Source organism: Vidua macroura, chromosome 5 (assembly GCF_024509145.1).
Source record: "Vidua macroura isolate BioBank_ID:100142 chromosome 5, ASM2450914v1, whole genome shotgun sequence".
In the NCBI taxonomy this organism is placed as follows: Eukaryota; Metazoa; Chordata; class Aves; order Passeriformes; family Viduidae; genus Vidua; species Vidua macroura.
Genome location: NC_071575.1, coordinates 58,815,396 through 58,835,607, shown reverse-complemented (window position 1 = coordinate 58,835,607; position 20,212 = coordinate 58,815,396). Strand labels below are relative to the sequence as shown.

At 40.4% G+C, this 20,212-nt stretch overlaps 2 protein-coding genes across 11 annotated transcripts in view; both read left to right on the top strand.

Annotated features, from left to right (window-relative positions):
* Window positions 1-11,863, top strand: part of KIF21A (kinesin family member 21A) — an 86,435-nt gene extending 74,572 nt beyond the window's left edge. For all 9 annotated transcript variants that reach the window (XM_053978587.1, XM_053978586.1, XM_053978590.1 and 6 more), the window contains 6 exons: window positions 1,282-1,462; window positions 1,812-1,976; window positions 2,669-2,786; window positions 5,636-5,806; window positions 8,665-8,864; window positions 10,619-11,863. In XM_053978587.1, coding sequence (XP_053834562.1) covers window positions 1,282-1,462; window positions 1,812-1,976; window positions 2,669-2,786; window positions 5,636-5,806; window positions 8,665-8,864; window positions 10,619-10,712 — 929 coding nt within the window. In that variant the 3' untranslated portion in view covers window positions 10,713-11,863. The remainder of the gene's footprint in view (window positions 1-1,281; window positions 1,463-1,811; window positions 1,977-2,668; window positions 2,787-5,635; window positions 5,807-8,664; window positions 8,865-10,618) is intronic.
* A 1,533-nt stretch (window positions 11,864-13,396) lies between these two features.
* LOC128807898 (sucrase-isomaltase, intestinal-like) overlaps window positions 13,397-20,212 on the top strand; it is a 59,087-nt gene continuing 52,271 nt past the window's right edge. For both annotated transcript variants that reach the window (XM_053978591.1, XM_053978592.1), the window contains exons 1-4: window positions 13,397-13,444; window positions 16,179-16,413; window positions 16,872-16,974; window positions 17,062-17,207. In XM_053978591.1, the coding sequence (XP_053834566.1) occupies window positions 13,399-13,444; window positions 16,179-16,413; window positions 16,872-16,974; window positions 17,062-17,207 (530 nt within the window). In that variant the 5' untranslated portion in view covers window positions 13,397-13,398. The remainder of the gene's footprint in view (window positions 13,445-16,178; window positions 16,414-16,871; window positions 16,975-17,061; window positions 17,208-20,212) is intronic.

Below are 20,212 nucleotides of genomic sequence, written 5' to 3'. Positions count from 1 at the left end.
TATTCTGCTAGCTGGCTGTTAAAAATACCAAATCACACACTTTGAGTGAGTTTTTAGTTGATTTCTATTGAGATTTTGAATTTAGTGGCTACATGAGGGGGAAAAAGGGCATGTTTTAAAATTTTATTTTACATCTAGATTTGTATTCTAAAAGTTTGGTAGTTGGTTTTTTTTTTGTTTTTTTTTTTTAATGGATGTTTGCACATGTTACAAATATTTACTTTTTTGAAGTAATATCCTAACTTCTTAAACTTATGGGAGAATTTTTCCTGCATATATTTTTTGAGGGGAGTTTACCAAGTATGCTTCTATTCAAGAGTGTAGACAGTTGTTCATTTAATTAAAGTTAAATCTTTTGGAAATTGTTGCTGAAGCAGAAAGTCTCAGCTCACTGACATCAGATAATACTTGCACACAAATTCAGAAATGCCAGTAAGCTCTCATGTGCATTGCAGATCTTTGATCTTCACAGTTGGTGTTGTAAAGTGGCAGACAGGTCTTGCTAAACTTACCTTCATGCTATCATAACTAGAGCCAATACATGAAGCTTTCTCTTCATCCTTCCGGTGTTTATTTCAGTATAAATGTATGTCTAAAATGCATGGAGTGATACAGACATGGTGCAGCAAGGGGAGTTTCCTGTTCTTGCCAATAGTGTTGCAGATTACTTTAAAACTTCTATGCATTTGGGATTTTAACACATAAAAGGTTGCAGTATTTAAATTCCTTTGCCATGGAATCAAAACAGTAGCTAAAGCACACTCTGCTGGGATTTTCAGAGGCCTCCAAAACACTGAAGAGTTTGGGTCCCTTCTCACCTTTGTAGTTTTGTTGTGGCAGTCAGAACTTGGCCATGCTAAGTCTCAAAACTTGTCCTGAACTATGTTTTTGATCATGAATTCTTGAATTAAAGATTGGATTCTTCTCTTCATCTATCATCACCCACACTTTATAGCCTCTAAATTGTCTGCATTTTCACTTCCCTTGAGATTTTTATTCTTTTAAATGCTTTGGGAGCTAATATGCAGATCTTGAAAGCACATTTAACGATTAACCTTGCTTAGTTTGATGATGATAGATGGATGCCTATGTGTATTTTTTAAGAACTACTTTATTTAGCTGTTTTCCTGCAGTGTCTACAGAAATGGAGGAAAATATATGAGTACAAATGAATATGTGCATTTTTATTTTAATTTACTGAGTTTAGGAAAAGCATGAGATTTTTTGGGTTTTTTTTTATTATTGTTAATATTTTCCCCCTTTTTGTTTTTCTTTATTTAGATCGTACTTGTAAAGTCTGGAATCTGGTAACTGGACAAGAGATTATGTCTTTAGGGGGTCATCCAAATAATGTAGTTTCTATTAAATATTGCAACTACACAAGCCTGGTCTTCACAGTTTCAACCTCCTATATTAAGGTGTGGGACATCAGAGATTCTGCAAAGTGCATTCGGACGTTGACGTGAGTATGCTGAACCTCAGATGCCAAGCATTCAAATGAGTCTTAGTTTTAGATACATTTTATTATATTTAATTCAATATTGCAGTACAGTGTAATATAAGTACACTGTTGGGGATGGCAGCTTTCTTTACATGTTCAGTCTAAGTCAATATGGGGCACCAGTAAAGGGAACACAAAACAATTTACATCCAGAGTTTTATCAGATGTTCAGTATTCATAATTGGCTTATAGCCTTTTCTGCTCAGTGAAATATGTTTGTTTTCAGAGAGTATATGAAGTATGGCAAACAAACTGTAGAATTTGGGTTTTTTCTTTTTTTTTTTTACTTTTTCTCCTTCTCTGTACTCAGGTCTTCAGGCCAAGCTATGCCTGCTGATGTGTGTTCAGGAAGTACTAACAGAACAGTTGCTATCCCAGCTGGAGAGAACCAGATCAATCAGATTGCACTAAATCCAACTGGCACATTCCTCTATGCAGCTGCTGGAAACTCAGTGAGGATGTGGGACCTGAAAAGGTACTGAACACCAGCCAAAGAGAATGTTTTTTAGGTGGTTACATGTGCATAGGCAGCAAAGTTGTGCACATGAAACAGTCAGTTTCTTCTATATGGTAGTGTCCATACCTGGGCAAAATATGGTATCAGTTACAGATCAGCTAACCAATCTGTGGTGGTTACTGAGATAATGACTTTCTCATGTGTTAAGGTTGTGGTGAATCATTTCAGTAAAAATGACTGGAAAAATACAAGGTTTCGTTTGACAGGCACTCCAAAACACACTTTTGTAAGGTGGGAATGGGAATCCTGACTAGTAATTGTTGATGAGATGAGGGAAGTCAATGGAAGTAATGCAATATAATATGGGATTATGATAGCTGCACTATAATTGCACTTTTCCAAACAGAACCTGCTCCCAAAGATTGCATTCAAAATACAGAAAATACTTATGAGGGGACTGATTCATCTTTACTTTAAAATGTTTTAATTCTTATTTTGTATACGTAGAGGGGTTTTGTTGTATTTAACATAGATTTAATAGTTATCCATGGATATGAACAATAGAGTATAGGTAAACAAGAGGATGAGTACTGAAGACATAGGGAAAATAAAACTTTTTTGACAGATCCATTCTGTCAGAAGCTGTGCTATTGACTATATTGGATATATGAAAAATTAACAAATCCTCATTTCTTCTCTTATCCTTAAAGATTTCAGTCTACAGGAAAGCTAACTGGTCACCAGGGTCCTGTTATGTGCCTTACTGTTGATCAGATCTCCAATGGACAAGATCTTATTATCACTGGTTCAAAGGATCATTATATAAAGGTAAGCCACTAATACTTGCTCATTTTAACTTGGCGCATCAGCATGGGATGCAGACTTCAGCAGAAGTGGCTTACATCTACACATTCAAAATGTGATAGCCAAGATGAAAATTATTTCACCAGTCATGGATCATGAATAATATTCAGTCATAATACTTACCAATTCAGTGCCTTTTTTGTTTCACCAAGGAAGATGGATGCATGGTTGTCTCCAGTTAAGTTTTCTTTTAATCCCCATTAAATTGGATGTCAGGTGTACAAAGTCTTGGAGAAGTATTTGTAACACCTACTTTTAGGTAACATTTAGCTCTTTAAAGTATCTTAAGTCAATGCCTCTGTTTTGGAGTGAAGACCTAATTGTTTCAGCAGAGACACCTTGTGTATTCCTCACAGGAGAGAGTCCAGGGTTTAGCCCAGGCTCTTTCTGAAGTGTTACCTGTGTTCTGAAGTGGGGAAGACAGCAAGCTCAGCACTTCTCAGCCAAGGTGGCCAATAAACTTTTCTGTTTCTCAGAATTGTGATTAATTCATTCAAGGATATGGAATCTGGTTTTTGGGAGGAGGGGTTATTTTCTCTCTCTCTTTTTTTTTTTTTTTTTTTTTGGCTCACCTCAGCCAGTTGCTGTTTGAACCCACAAGCTCCTGTTTTTCAGGGCCAAATCACTAGACCTAGGGAATTGTAGATCATCTGTAAAGCTGATCCTCACACTGTAAAGAATGTGTGATGCATAAGGCTAAAGAGAGAATGGACAAGAAACCCTAGCTTCTTATGAGGGGATACCCTTTGTTCCGTTCTTCTCACACACTGGAAAAAGTGTATGAGCACAGTGGGGGTGGAGCAGGATCCAGAACCTGTGTGAGCTTTCTCACTGAGCTAGGCTTTCTTTTTTTCATATTATTCTACAATTCTTTGATGCTTGGCTGTGCATTGTGCCAGATGCAAAAAACTGCCTGAGAGGTTGGTGCATATTTGGACAGTTTGGGCTGTGGATTTGAATCCTATCAGCAGTGTCCCTATGGTTAGAGGCCAGGGGATTCTTAGGCAATGGGGAGACAGAGGCAGACACTCTGAGAATTACTTCTCTGCACAGTTCAGAATATCAGTTTAGTTATGAGCTGCCATCCTGGCACAGTTATGAGTGAAGGACCTGAGTGGGAACAACAGGGTTGGGATCATGTAATGCAAGTTTGTCATGCTGTGAGCTCCTGTGACAAGCAAGGAGGTGGGAGGGCTTTTGGAAAACAAAACTGTCAACAGTCAGAGAAGTTTATCTGTCCTTTTTGTCCTTCCTTTCCATGGCCAGGCTACATAAATCCTCCAAAGTCTGCCTGCCTCTTGACTTACACCACTACAATGTCCAGGGATATTTCAGCCATTTCTATGTGCTTCAGAGTAGTGTGTGTTCTCCAAAGTGAATGCCTCCAGAATTGTCAAGCCACTTTGGATATTATAAATTATCTGTATGTGCAGCTGCCTATGAATTCTCAATGCTTCTGTTCAGCCCAGAAAAGAAGGTTATCTGGTGACCTCATAACTTTCCAGTATTAGAAGGGGGCTTACAGGGAAGCCAGAGAGGGACTCTTCATCAGGAACTGTAGTGACAAACAAGGAGTAATTGAGTACAGATGGAAAAAGGGGAAATTTAGGTTATGATATTAACATGAAATTCTTCACTGTGCAGGTGGTGGGACACAAACAGGTTGCCCAGTGAGGTTGTAGATGCCGCAATACTGGCAGTATGCAAAGCCAGGCTGGATAAGGCCTTGAGCTGCTTGGTACAGTGGGAGGTGTCCCTACTACCGAAGAGGGGTTGGGACTACATGATCTTTAAGGTCCATTTTAACCCCTTAACAATCTGTGGTTCTCTGCATGGCTAGGTCTTTTGGGCTACCAGGTCTGGTGACAGATACTGTCATGCCACAGGAAACTACTGTCTTGTCTACTGAGTCAGTAATATTAGTCATCTCTAGGTACCTGATTTTTCTGGTTTATCATTGAATTTTTTGTTACAATTGGAACTGATGCATGTTAATTGAATGTGGTAACTTATTTTAAAATACCTTTAGCTCACAAGATATTATTTTGCACTACCAAGCTCTCCCTTCTCTACTGTCAAGCTTATTCATTCTAAAAGTCCAATAAAGAGCAAATAATAGAGAATAAAATTTGACATTTGCTTGTGAAACAGAGCTGATGGTTTAAAAAGTTACAGCTCATCTGTTCTTTCAGCTCAGTCCCACTGGGTGAGTTTTGGTTCCCTACAATGCAAAATGAATCAGGATTGCTTACACTGCAGCTCTAGCAACAAAGACTTGATGGCATTGATTTTGGCTTAAATTGTTAAAACAACCTTTCTTAAAGAGTTTGTTTTAACACCCCATTCTTGGAGCACAGACAAGGAGAGAGGTGTGTCTAGTCCATGAAAAGCATCAGTGTGTAATAGTATGTAACCCTTAACAAAACAACTTGTCCAGAAAAACATATTAATGCCTGTTTCTGAAGCTACTTACCTGTGCAATTCTCCTAGAGTGAGTTATGTTTCCCAAACTCACCCAGGGTATATATGGGCCCTTCCTGTGAAGCTGCTGTGTATATGATATTGAAGTAGTAGTGCTTCTTCCCACAGCAGTCTTCTCTGAAGTCAGTGGAGTATTCCCACTTCAGGCAAGAGGAGAGGAAGAGGAGAAAGGAGTGGTTCAGGTAGATAAATTCTGTCAAATATACATCATGATACTGTGGCCTGTAATAAGACTGTAACAAGTTTTTTTCCTTGAAGTTATTTACTGCATGACTTTCAAGCAGATTAGATGGCAGAAAATTTCATGTAACATGTTTTATTATTTATTTTAGATGTTTGATGTGACTGAAGGGGCTCTTGGAAGCGTAAGTCCAACACACAATTTTGAACCTCCTCATTATGATGGCATTGAAGCACTTGCTATTATGGGAGATAACCTTTTTAGTGGATCGAGAGATAATGGAATTAAGAAATGGGATTTGTCTCAAAAAGACCTTCTTCAGGTAATGAAAAAAAATCATGCAGCTGCTGTGACAGTCACACTGTAGAACTGTTTTCAGGCTGTATAAATGTTCAGGCTCATACAATGACTATTCACATAGACACTGGTGCTTTTAATAGGGAAGGCATAGAGCACTGACTAAGAAAGAAATCAATAATGTACTTGATCTTTACATGCAGTTGCTTTTCTCTTCTGCGCATATAGCGTCAGGAAATTCTGATGAAGTGATTATCCTGTTTTAGCTCTGAGTACATGGGGGTTGTTTTTCTGCTTCAGAATAAAAGTAGCATTTGCCTCATTTGTGACTGGAATCATTGAATACTTGTCTTTGACAAGTTAGTAAATTATGGATTGGGAACTCATTAATGAAAATCAATACTTTATATCAGGCTACAGAATATTTTCTTGTGATGAGGTTTTACAGCCTATCTCACTCCACCCTGTCTTAGACATTAGATAATCACCTTATACAGTGCATGTGTGATGTTATGTGTACAGCACACTTATAATAACACTTGCTGTCAGAACACATTTGCTGTATGTTTTTCCTTATGTAAAAAGGAAAAAACGAAGTGGGTGTAAAAGGACCTCAAATCCAGGGAATTTGCAATTTGTTTGGCATGAAGAACTTTGCTTTTTGCTTACCTGCTATAAGCTGTTCTGTTCTTCTAGGCCTTATGAGAGGTTCTTGAGGTATAGTAGTGATTATTTAACTTGAGAATGAGTGAGAACTGGAAGGCAGAAAAACAAATACCAGAAGAGAGTGCTGTTTTTGGAGTAATTTTTAGGGAAAGGAAGAGCATGCATTTAATATGCCGACTGATAGCAAGGAAACAAATAGAAATTTAAAGTATTGGGACACGAGAAAATAATGGACTGGCTACTTTAAAAAGAAAATTTCTATATGGGCATACCTAGTATTACATAAATAGATAAACTTTCTTGACCTTCATTCAAAATCATCCACTTCAGTGCCAGTTCCTTTTCAGAATACTATGAAGACTTCACAGTTAAAATAAGGATTCATAAATTTAGCATCTTACAGAAAATCTTCACTTGGCCGTATTGGGACATCTGTCCTCACATCTGTCTGTCCAGGAAAATGTGCTAAGCATCTTGTACCAAAATCACAGGCACTGGAAAGATTTTGTATTCTCAGAATAACATCATTAAAGTTGTAAGGAGTGTCTTCACTCTTGCATTTTAGGCTCTTTAAAATATAATGCAGTATGCATTTTTGCTACTGCAATTAATTTAACACCAGAAAGAGTACAGGATCAGGGGTGAATAAGTATGTAAATTGAACTAGTTATATCACTTTCCTTGTTTTCCTTTTGGTATATGTGCATTTCATAATTTCTCTACTTCCTCTGTTTATTGGTTTGAAAAGTAGAACTTGATAAGAATAATGTCACACTTGCTTCTTTTTATTTCTATTTCTATGAAATGCTCTATGTTTTTCAAGGAGGTGAGACTGAAGCATTTGACAGAATAGAAATAATTTTTATTCGCCGTCTTTTTTTAAGGAATGAGAAATGCTGTTGCTTTGCTAATCATGTGATAATTCGGAGTTGAAGGGCCCACTGTAAAGTTGTAAACAATGTAAAGTTGTATTACTGCTTCAAGCAAGGCCAACTTTGTAGTTAGGTCTGGTTTCTCAAGGCCTTGCCCAGCTGAGTTTTCAAAACCTCCAAGGTCGCAGATTGAACAGCTGCTCTCCTTAATCTACCCAGCAACCAAAACTTGAAACAGAGCCAAGCTGCTTTACAGCAGAAAGGCTAATATTGCATCAGAGGTTCTGGTTTGGCATACACGTGTTGACCAGGTCTGATCCTCTGTCATTGATGAAGAATCTCTTAACAAGCATGCTATTCAAAAGAATTTGGAGATCATCTACTTCACTTGGTGTTGCACATCCCAAGTCACAAAACCCTGCTGTGACAAAATTGGGATTTATAAGAACCGTGGTCACCCCACCCCCCTGCCACTTGCAGTTTCATGAAGTGCTGCAGAATCAAACTACCAGTGCTGTGGTAGCTGTGCATGTTATAAATGAAACACCAAGGTGATCCTAGAAAGCTGAATGTACTCCATTATGAGCAATGCAGCAAAGCAAAGCAATTCTTACCAAACTGAACTAGAGAAAGGCCACATTTGGTATCCCCAAAAGACAGCAAATTTTGGCTGTTATTTCCCCATGTTTTTATTTTTCCCTGTGTATTTATTTGTGAGAACAAATAAATGTGTTCAAATAAATTTGAGAACAACAAAAGGATGTTCTCAGCTGGTCTGTGCAGCATTTTGCTTTCTGAATGAGAGCTAAAGTGCTAGTGCCCTTCCTCAATAAAGAATTAATGTGTTTCTGTGAACCGCAACATCACAAAATCAATTTATAATGTGTAGTGGGAAAAGAAGAAAGAAAGAAGGCAAACACAGAAACACCTTCTGTCTTCCCGGTGTACTTTTTGCAGTATTTTTGATTTTCTTTTTTTGTGTTTTATAGCAGTTACAGAGACTTGAAACATATACAGAGACCATATGTTCAAAAATGCATTCAAATATACATTTGAAAACATGCAGACTTTACACTATCCTAAACTGATTTCTGTTCCACATTAGGTCAATTGTGCATAGTTTTTTTTGTTGTTGTTGTTGTTGCAGTATTATTTCACAAAAAGAAACACTCTTGGAAGTTAGCACTCTCCTTCCTCTAAAGGTGCAGAAGCCACCCAGAGCCCTGTAACAAAACTGCTGCAGGACAAGGAATCAGGCTTACAGCTTGGGATTTTTCCACTTCTGTGCTTGTTTCTCTGGAATTTTTTGCAGCCCTGTGAGACTTGTCTGCCTTCTCTCTTTCAGCAAGTTCCTAATGCTCATAAGGACTGGGTTTGTGCTCTTGGCCTGGTGCCTGGTGCACCGGTTCTGCTCAGCGGCTGCAGGGGAGGCACCCTCAAGCTCTGGAACGTGGATACCTTTGCGCCCATTGGTGAGATGAAGGGACATGACAGCCCTATAAATGCCATCTGCACCAACTCCAGCCAGATTTTTACAGCAGCAGAGTGAGTTCTTCTCCATGAATCTTTCTTTTCTGTGTCCCCTGCTAGAATTCTGTCCATGAATATGTGTGTAGGACATGTGTAACTCATTTCATAGAAAGCATCAGGAGACCTTGTCCAGTCCATGCCCCTCAGTGCTAATATCTATCACCGCCATCCCCAATATCTATCACAGCCACCTGGGTGCTTGCACCCCAGAGGATGCACAACATGACCCAGTGGGGTGCTGGAATAAATTATTAGAATTCAGTGGTTTGTGTGTATAATTAATAAATATACACAGCAGTGTGGGCTTAAAAATATTTTAGTGGTAGGGGTGCATGATCAAAACAAGTTTGGAGATCACTGATCTACAGGATGGCAGGGAGAATTTGGCAGTACTTGAGAACTTTATAAGCTTCTCTCTACAGTTGGATTCTTTCCTGGTAGAACTCATTCCTTACCTTTGCAAATTCTCCTAAAAGCCATGGCACATGGCTGTTGTTGGTTTGTGGTTGGTTTCTTTTTGAGTGCTGGCATACAGCAGAAGATTTGCAAGCCGTCCTACTGTCCTGTAAACACCTTGATTTATTTGCTTAGTAAAAGTAAGCAAATTGAGGACCTGAAATCTCAGGGGAAAGGACCAAGAAAAGCACCTTGTTATGGAGAATATGCAGGAGACGGCAACAGTGCCTCTTTGTGTTGTAGTCTGAGCACAGGAGCTGTGAAAGCTGACGTGTTACATTCTTGTGCCAATTGTGGAAGCTTCTGGCCTTCTGAATTACAAACAGGTCTTTCTGAACCATAGCAGGATTTTCAAGTTGCCAAGTTTTCATATTTGGTGGTCAGGTTTTATGTTTAAGCACTAATAGGTAGGGGTAGAGATGTCAGAGCTTCTGTCTTTGTTTGCATAAAAATTATGAATCCATTTAGAACATACATGCATCTGAAATTCATTCTTTTTTTGTAATAAAAATAATTTCAGTCTTTCGGTATTTCTAGCAGTGGGCTTAAAAAAATTTAGATGGTTCCTAACAATTTATAGTGGAATGAAGGCACAAGTCAGAAAACACTTTTAACTGTCACAAAGTCTGCTCTGCCTGCTGGTTTCTTTTGAGGGAGTTGTGAGGAACATATGAATCAATGTTGGCTAGTCACTCCAGTTAATGTTTATGAGAAATTCATAACTTCCCTTTCATGGAATAAATTGCTATTTAACAAGACTAACTCTTTATTTTACTTCTAAATTAATAACAGAGTTTTGTAACACATTTTATGTGATATTTTATTTACACATACTTTAAAATTGTGTAAATAATGATTTTTTTTTCCCAAAAGAAAGAGCCAGCTCACTGGTATGTGCTATCTAGCACCTTGCAAATGGGTTTAGGTTTGTTGGATATTTTTTGTCGGCGAGTTAGGGCTTCATATTGTCTTGTGGTTTTGTGCTTGTTTTACCTTTTTTTTTTTTTTCCTTACGATAGACAGACACCTCTTTCCTTAAGCATAAAGTCTTCATACATTCTTAGATGGCTAAAGGTCATAGCCAGTGCTGTGATAAGGTTAGGGAATCTTCAGTGTTGTACATGTTAAATTACGAAGTCTCGTGGAGGTGGAGACTCCTTGCACGTCCATTAAAGAGCTGTTATTTTACCAACAATACCTTTCTGAATAAGACACTCAAGCTTTTAAGGAAGCATCCCCGCCCACCTCCTTGGCTCTCTCTCCCTCCCCAGTGTAATCACAGTGCTCTAATACTGCTTTGTTTTGGTTTTCAGTGATCGCACTGTGAGGATCTGGAAAGCTCGAAATATAATAGATGGACAGATCTCAGATACAGGAGATGCAAGTGAAGATCTTGCCAGTAATTGAAATTACGGGTGATAAAGGAATACATTGATCAATTTGAGGTGCACTCTATGCAGTTTGCTGCATGTCTATTAGTTAAACACTGATGACTGGAATGGACTGAAAATGTGTGAACTCTTCCACTAGACCTGCTGTCCTTAACATACGTACTGTATTTAATAACTTCTTGGTAACATGCTTGAGTCTCAACAGTCACGTGTATCTCTATATATTATGGCTGAATTTGTGTGCATATGTAATACTTGCAGTTTAAATTAACTGGAATTCAGTCTTCTCTAATGACCATCTCAAAATAATAACCTGAAATATATAACAAAAGTGCTCTGCTGTATTTCTCTCACAAGTATGATCAGCTGTTTTGCATTTTAGGGTAGCAGGGGAAGGAACATGTCCCAGGAATAAGCTTTTGATTATGAGAGGCAGTTTGAAGATTTTAAAGGTCACTTACACTGTTGTTAGGAAAGTGGAGCGAATAATAGATGGGAAGAAGCTGTTAACGATACATCTACCTGACATGGCTGTATCCTGCTAACAGCAAACGCCATGATTTGTGTGTTGATAGTATATAATCTGTGTTGACCAAAGTTGTGCAGCTGTGTATACTCAGTGCTCAGGACTAGAACTCAAATGCTCACAAATGGCTATGTTTTATTTGTGTTTTACCTATGTTCTGCAATGACTAGATGTTCATAATGTCATGATAAATATATCTTAATCTATTTTTCTTATGGATTTGTTTCTATCATCTCACATTTTCTTTTTTTTAAGCAAATTCTTTCCTTTTTATCTAATTTTATATGCTGCTAAATGTATTTTAAATACACTGTTTTGCAAACCTTGACAGTTACTTTGAGAACTGAACCACGTTTATTGGGAAAAGCTATGTAAATAGATGGTTGTATAAAGAAAATATCTTATCTTGTGCCTGTATGACTTTTAAAGCTCTAGGAAGCTGGATATTGAGGGAGGATGTATAATTTACGCAACTGCTCTGAATATTAATTTGTAAATTCTGCAAATTTGGAAATTTTATGTAGATTCAGAAACAGTGTTTGGATATTGAGGTTTTTTGGTTGTTTTGTTTTTATTTTTCAGAAAATATCAGTCTGTAAATTATAGCTTGTGTAGGTAACAAATAAAGATGTGAATGTGAACTGCTTTTTTGCCTTGTCCATCATACTTCCTTATAAAAAATTCACTTCTATTGCAAGGGTATTGAATATAAAAGCCATGGTTTTACACAGTGCAGTAGAGTAGTTTGGTGAGTATTACAGCCCAGATATCCCATTGTATCCTATGTGTGTCTTCTCTTGGCCATTATTTGTGTTTTTACAGTACTTAGGAACCCTAGGGGGATTCCCTCACACTTAGTACAGTACAGACATAAAATGAAGCAGGTGACACTTCTCTTACCTTATTGCATATGGTCTGTCAAACAAGAAGTACTGATGCCTCTTACTGATCTTGGAGGAATTACTTCCTTCTCTGCTCAGCTTGAAAGGAGATGAAAATACTGCTTGCAATTTATGGTTACCAATGTATTCCAGGTTTTGATAGAAATGGGTCATGAATTATATATATTGTTAAAAAACAATGTATAAATTAGTTAAAATAAGCAGCAGCACTACCACTTAGTGTTTGTCTATCATGCTTCTTAGCTACTCAAAGGGTATACACACAAATTATTTGGGACTATATGACAACCTTGAGCAAATTCCAGTGGAAAGTGGATTTACATGCAAGATTCACATGAGAGGCTTTTTGTGCCTGGTGGAGGATCCCCATTCCCCTTGGCCCAGTAGGTGTTATGCCGAGCTACACAAATGATGCCAACAGCTTGGTGACCCCTGGTTTTGGGGCTGAACACTCATGGCTGTGTGTGCAAGATTCATGTGAATATTGTGTTTTGCAACTGCAGGACAAAAGCTCTTGCAGACCTGGGAAAAGCTTCCCTCTGTCCAGCTGCTCACCACATGGGGCTGCGTGGCCCTGGCCTGAGCTGCAGATGTTCCTCTCCAGTGATGCCTGGCAATGCATATATTTTGTTTGGGTTATCTCCTGATAGGCACCAATGTTACTTAATGTATTCATAAAAATATTTCGTTTTAATATTTTTTCTTCCAGAAAGATATTCCATCTAAACCAAGTCTTACAATAGAACAAAGCTTTCACACCTTTGCTCTGAAAGTTTTTGCTGTCAAGTAATTGGAAAAAAACTGTCATTTTGTAAAGGTCACAGTATCATTGTCTTGTTTTAATGGAGAATTCTTTGACTGTTTGTTTTTCTCCAAATTTCATCTGTGCTGTAAACCCATATATGTGACAAAAGTCAATATGAAGTCAGAGAAAGGTAACCACTGGACTCACACTGTCTGAACATGCTTGTGTCAAAAAAAACAAAGGTGGTTTCTGAAAAATTAATTTTCGAAGAAGTCATGGAAAAATCACGTTTTCCTCTCAAAGTTGGTTGGAATTCAGAAGTTGAACAAAGCGTGTGGAAAAATTAGACTGTATCTCACCTTATCTGCTTAGATACAGGCAAGGTCAAGTGTTACAAATAATCTCATCAATGATATGAATGCTGAGAACATATTTGCAATGCTTCTGATTGTGTATCAGAACAAGTGCTTATCGTGCCCCTGCCTTGTATAAAAGGCTTCAGATTGCCTGCAGAAGTCCTCCTTCAACCATGGCAAGGATGAGGAGCTTATGTTTCTTGGCTGTTGTGCTCGCAGGTAAGTACACCACATTATCATTTTGTCCTAGGCTTCAAAAGCAAAATATAAATGTGCTAATGATAGAAGAGCTTTTAAAAGAGATTATTGTTTTCCATGTAAAAGGAGAACAGGCATGGTATTGACTCCACCCGAGGTGACTGTGGGAGGACAGCAGAGCTGACTTGTTTAGAAATATGCCCCAGTCCTACAGTGTACTCAGCACTTGGGCACCAGCATAGTCAAAGGGGAATCAGTGGGATCATTCAGCTCCTGAAAGTTATCTATTACTTTGTTATTTTTTTCTGTAATTTTTACTCCAGCATACAAAAAGTTAATTTGGTCCAGAGCATAATAAAGGGAGAATACATATTATTTTGTTGCTAGAGGATGGAACTTCTGCAGCAAATGCCTTTGAAATGTACAGATGAACCTAAAATGTAAATACTAATACTACTAAATTAAAAATGATGTGATAATACTTCTTTATGTTACTTCCTTATGCCTTAATTTTAATCTAATTTTTCAAAATTAAACTGAAGGTTTTTAAATATCACTGAGGATTATTTTTCACCTGTATCTTTCCACTGCCTTGGTTTAGCTTCTGTTCCCATGGAAATTATCATGGAAAAGCAGCAAGTAGCCATAGCTGTTGCTATATATTCAACTGCTTGTTTGGATTTTGTCTTCTTTGCATGTTTACAGACATGGGCTGTAAATACAGTGAAAATTATGGTTTTTAAAATTATTTTTAAAAGTAGAAAAGGAAAATGGTATCTTCCCACTTGCTGCTATCACATTTGTACTACAATACAAGAAAATCCAGGAACAAGGGATGAACAAGGTTGCAGCCTTATTCAGCTGCTCAGACCTGCAAGTCTTCGTTTTTAAAATTTGCTTGAAAATGTGAACTTTGCATTAATGGGAGAAAAAATGGAAGAAATTTCTTGGCTTCTGCTGGGGGAATGTTTTTTTTTTCCTTTGAACTAGCTTTTTCAATCACAGTATCATTCATAAGAAGTATTCTGAAAGTATTTTACAATACAATTAGTTCATAAAAGTCTCCCACAAGCCTATCCTGTGTAAAATGACACCACATGAATAATCTGCTGTAGTCTGTTCAGTCATACTTTTCTTGATTTCAGCAATGAAAACACTAATGCTGCATTTGACTCTCACTAGAAAACACACCCCAGACCAAAATGAAATGTGATGGGTTTCGTTTATTTTGTGCTCCAAGAAGAAATAATTGCGGGATTGCAGAAGGATGCTCATATTCCTTTTACAGCTTTTCTATCTGATGTATTGTGAGGGGTGAATGCTGGACAGAGAGCAGTCAGCCTGTGGGACCTGACTCTCTGCCCCAGAAAACAGAGGTGGAAACCAATCATACTTGCTGGTATGCATAGTAGCTGGCAAAGGTTAACAGCCAGATAATTCCTGTTAATTCCAGTCTCTAGAAGATGATAATGAGGCACTGTGGCAGCGAGCAGTGAGCTCTGCTGAGCAGCCTGGGAGCATCAGACCTGAGTGTCAGATCTTCCTGTGTAAAAGGGGCATGAAAGTTTTCTCAAAAAAAAAATGTAGGTGGCACTCCTGCTTTTCTGTGTTCATATCCCCCACTTGGAAATCAACTCTGGCATTCCAGCATGATGACATTCTCTAGCAAAAATCTACTATTTCTTTCTGTAAATTTTCCCAGTATACATAATTACTGCTTGTGCACATCTGCTTGTAGAATTCTTTCTGTGGAGAAGCCCAGACTGCATCAGCAATCATATTTTAGGCTTTCAAGCACACAACAGTCCACATGGTAAAAAAACCAAACCCAAAAGCAGAAGTATTAGTCATTTTGTAGAAAAGGGCAATTATTGTTCAAGTAGATTTAATCTTGGAATATTGCTGTAATGACTAAAATGACATAAATTAACTTCAGAATAAGTATGCTGCCTGTGATATGCCTACTCTCTCTGAGAAAATTTACTAACAGCAGTTTGTCAGCACAGCAGGGAGCTGGTCTTGTGGTCCCCCTGCTCTTCGGAGGCTCTCAACCAGAGGGCTTGACTTGACAGCTGTAAAAAGGGAAAATTTAGCACCTTACTAACAGGGTTTTTTTCATGATGATTCTGAGAATAAGTAATATATGCCTTTTCTTTTACTGCTGGCATCTTCCCTTTACTCATAACCATACCTGTATTAACACAAACTACTAATACTACGTAGATACAGAAAAGAAACCTGATATGAACATATACTCACTACTTTTCTATTTATATCATACAAGTGCATGCTGCTTGTCACATATTTGTATCTCTATTGATAGAAAACATCAGTGTATAACATAAGTATACAGAAAATGTAACACTTTAATATTCATAGCAGTCCTTATTGAAAAATCCCTCCTATTCTGCCAGCCTGCAGCGTTGCTCTCACGCCTCACCAGCAGCTTCATTACGCTGCTATTTAACTTTCTATGAGTATTTCAAGCAAGTCGTGCTTCAGCTGAGCACAGGCAGCTCTGAGTGCAGAATAATACAGACCCACTGTCTCGGCTAGTAAAAGAAAGTAGTTGCTGCTCTTGTTCTGTTATAAGCAGACAGCTGCTCGGCCGTCATCTTAGTCCAAGGGATAATGGCTACTAGCCCTAAGATGGAGAGAAAGCACATCCAAAAAAATCCCCAAAACCTGAAGTTGGCAGTGCTGTGGGGTTTTTATCGCGGTTCTCTGCTGCTCTGACGGCTTTTCCCGCGTGCAGCCCTAGGCGGGTGCCTTGGCTCGGAGCAGGACGCGCAGTGCCCCGGCGCCGTAGCGGTGCAGAAGCGCATTGACTGCCACCCGCAGCCCGGGGCTTCCCAGGAGGCCTGCGAGGCGCGGGGCTGCATCTGGTGCTCCAGCGATGTGTCCAACGCTCCCTGGTGCTTCTTCCCTGAGGACAGTCCCTACGGCTACACCCGGAGTGGGAACGCCGAGAAGACGGACAAGGGCTGGAGGTGAGTGCGTGTGGCTCCTCAGGCGCTGCAGGCTGGCACTGCCCCACGGCCACCGCTGCCACCCCGGGCACTCTCGCCAAAAACATTCCCCCAGCGGCTCCAATACACGTGGCAAGGAGGGAAAAGGACACCTTTCCCTGTGCATGTGCCATAGAATTGGGGCTTGTGCTCTCACCTCGCCTCAGGTGAGGAAATCAGGTGCAGGCACAGAGTGGTCCCTCCCACCCTGGGAGCTGTGTCCCAGGAAACTACGAGGTCTCCTTTCTTTGGTGGCCTCTATTTTATCCATTAACATCAAGGAGGGCCTAAACTGACCTCAGGGGTTATTTCTCTCAGTTAGGCAATGATTTTTTTTAAAGAGCTGACACAGAGTAGCTGGGTGGTTCTCCTGGCCTGCCCCAGGGTGGTCTCAGCCAGTGATCACCCGCGGTGGGCACCAGCATGTGTTTCCACTGCAGAGTCACGCTGAACAAGCGCCAGGCCTTGTCCTTCTTTGGAAATGACATTTCCCCGATCGTCTTGGAAGTGGAGTTCCAGACAAAGGACAGACTCCGGTTCAGGGTGAGTATTTGGGGGGGTGGAATCATTTAACCAAAGCAACACATGCTAAGGAGTGAGCTGACCTGCCCCCTGCTCACCTTGCTTTAGCTCTATGACCCCAACAAACCGCGGTTTGAAGTCCCACTCAAGATCGATGGCCCCGGGGTTACTGCTGAAGAAGCCAACTATGAGGTGGAGTTCTCGGATGATTCCTCGCACTTCACAATCAAGAGGAAAAGCACTGGCACCGTGCTGTGAGTACTATACATGATTCATATTGCTTTCTGTAAAAGTTAGGTGTGATGGGGTGAGCACTCTTTCCTTAAACCCTGTTGCTTGGGTCTGTGGGACAAGGGGTCAAAAGCTGTGGTGTAAATGCAGATTTATGCCTTGTCCCTGAAGGACTTTCATTATCAATAGGGGTATGTGCCTGTATAGCAGACAATTATCTCTATGAATGTATAAAAGTTTATTCAGTAAGTCAAAAAACTTCTGAGGCTACAATTTAATGGCTTGGGATGCTGGTAAACTCAACTCATCAAAGCACTGAGCTAAGATTTCTGAAATTTGAGGTGTCAGGAACTAAGCACCAGATCTCCTGACACTCTCCAGCAGGCAGGTCTAGGAAGCTCAAAGCAATGGAGGCTGTAAGCCTCTAATTTACATTGATGTCAGTGGATGGCTCTAGTTTGTCCCTCTGCAAAAATACCATTTGTTTCCTCAAGCTGCTACTCTAAGTTTAACTTCAGCAAAAAATCCTCTCACTTACAAATGTCACCAGTGTCATAATTTCCTTTTTCCTTGGCTTCCATCAACACATCTCTAGTGCATAATGCTACTTAGAAAGAGAATCCCAGTCAAGGTGCATTCCTGCCAGCTGCTTTTGGGAATGCAGCAGTGAGCAATTGAAGGATGGCTTAACATGAGTGATGCAAATAAGACAATACAGCCTCTAGAATGGTCTGCAGATGGAGCCATCATGCTGGGTTTTTAATGAGCTGACCATCCTTTTGAACTACAGTCTCACGGCATCTCTTTATACATGTCACAGTCAATTCTGTAAAGTCTTATTTATGCAGGCTATTTTAAATGAATGTATTATGCATTACTTTGATAACAAAAATAATTTTATTTCTCATTAGACTTAACAGCTCTGTGTAAACAGTGGGCTTTTGTTAAAGGCCCAGTTTTCTTCTTCTTTCTGTAAAGGCTTATTAATTGGAATGCTGATGTAAGGGGTGAATGCATAACAAGTGCCTAGCTTATGACCCATTCTCATTCAGCCATCCTCACCTTCACCAAGACCCCAGGGGTTTAGCCTGGGTGGATCAAACTTGAGATGTCCCAGCTAAGGGAAGGGGCCTGCCATGGAGCAGATGCAGGGTCTGCCAAAGGCACAACTCCAGTGACAGGCAGATGAACACAAGTCGGTCCCCACTGAGCAGGTTTCCAGGAGGGCACATTCAGTGCCCTGTTGTGGGCCTGGGGAAGCCTCCTCCATTCCCCTCCATCTCTTTGTGCACCAAGGCCTGTGCTCAGCAGTGGCAGAGGTGTGGGCTGCAGCAGTGCTGTGCTGCAGAGCCCAGGGAGGCAGAGGGCAGCCTTGGTTTGCAGCACCAGCACAGTGAAGAGCAGTGAAGCTCTGCTCTCCAGCATCCCCGTGGGAAATTGTACACTGCCCCCAGGCAGGCAAAGGAGTGCTCCTGAAACCCAGCCAAGCCCAAAAAGAGGAAATTGTGGGTGAATATAATGCACAAATAATACACTTCTATTCTGCAAGCAATGGCAAGGCTGCTCCCAAAATATTGTCACCAGCAGAGACACAGGATTTTGTGTACAGAAAGGGAAATAGTATGTTCCTTGGAATTCTTGTTTCATGTGAAATGGCACAGCCAGTACTGTAGACTAAAGGATCCTGTCAGGGAACCATTCCTCTCACAGCTGAATAATATTTAGTTTAGTTGTATTCCCTGTGTGAGGAGCAAAAATGCTTTCCCTTCATTTGTTTGCCTGTCCATCCTGTCAGAGTTAGGAAATGCAGGTGCTCAGAGATAGCTCCACAGTCTGTCTTAGAGGGATTTGCAATCTCCTTAGCTACCAAAAGAGCTGTGCAGATGGAATCTTTCAAAACAGGAAAGCAGGTTATATATCCTGGCCTTAAATCTATGGTTCACTGCATTTACTTTACTGGGAAGGATGAGCTCGCAGCAATCAGCATTATAGGAACATTCCCATCAGCGGCTGCACTTGACTGGCTGGGTCCAGGGGTGCACTGGTGGCATCTGGCAGGTTAAGTAGATTTTCATGTTAGTTCAACCTGCCCAAAGGCAGGTTTGAATGCTAAAACCCAAATCTTTTCCTTTGGGCTCCCTCCAGAAGTGGGAGCAGCTGCTCCAGGGCACCCAGGCACCAAGCTGCACAGCTGGTGGTGTCTGTGCCTGGGCCAGGTTAGGGCAGGTTGTGTGGGAGAGTGTCCCTGATAAACAGGCAAGTGCCTGACAGCTGGAGGGACTTTAGCCTCCTATTTTAAGATGTGAACAGCCATGGCCTTACTGTCTCAATGAACAGCTGAATCAATTGTTGATTTCCATATGCACACACCACTGCTCAGAACAGTTGATGTGGGCAAATAAAACCTCTTCAACAGGTGCTGCAGTTGCATTCCCCAGGTGTAGGTGGATAATAACTTGTGTCTGCACCAAACAAGGTCCGGGTTCTCTCCTGGACCTTTTAAATATCTTTGAGGAAAACTTTCCCATAGTAAAGCACTCCCAGATCCTCAGAAATCTGCTTTTCCTTTTGCTTCTTATCCCTTGTTAGCAGAGCCATGCTGTTGGATGACCCCCAAGAAAGCCTTAATTCCCTCATGATGTCCAGCATGCTCTGGCACAGCTGACAGTCCACTTGGGAAGGAAGCAGCCTGTCCCATGCAGAAACACAGTGTAGGTTTGGGTTGCTGTTTCAAAGCCCACACCTGTATTTCCCTAGCCTCCTTTCCGAGCTGCAGTCTGTCCTGCCATCCGTGTCTTTGTGCTGGGAAGCAATGGGGTATCAGGCTCCTGGCTGTCTGCTTGATAGAAAACCCCGTCCCCACTCTGGCACTCCTGTGCACAAAGCCTCCTCCTTGTGAGGAATGATTTCATTCCACTTGGAAATGCTGCAGGGGAGAGGCAGAGGAGGCTTTGAGTGTGCTTTACGGGCGTTTCTCATGTTCGCTGCATGCAGGGAGACGTAGCTGAGCTACCCAAGGAGGGCAGGA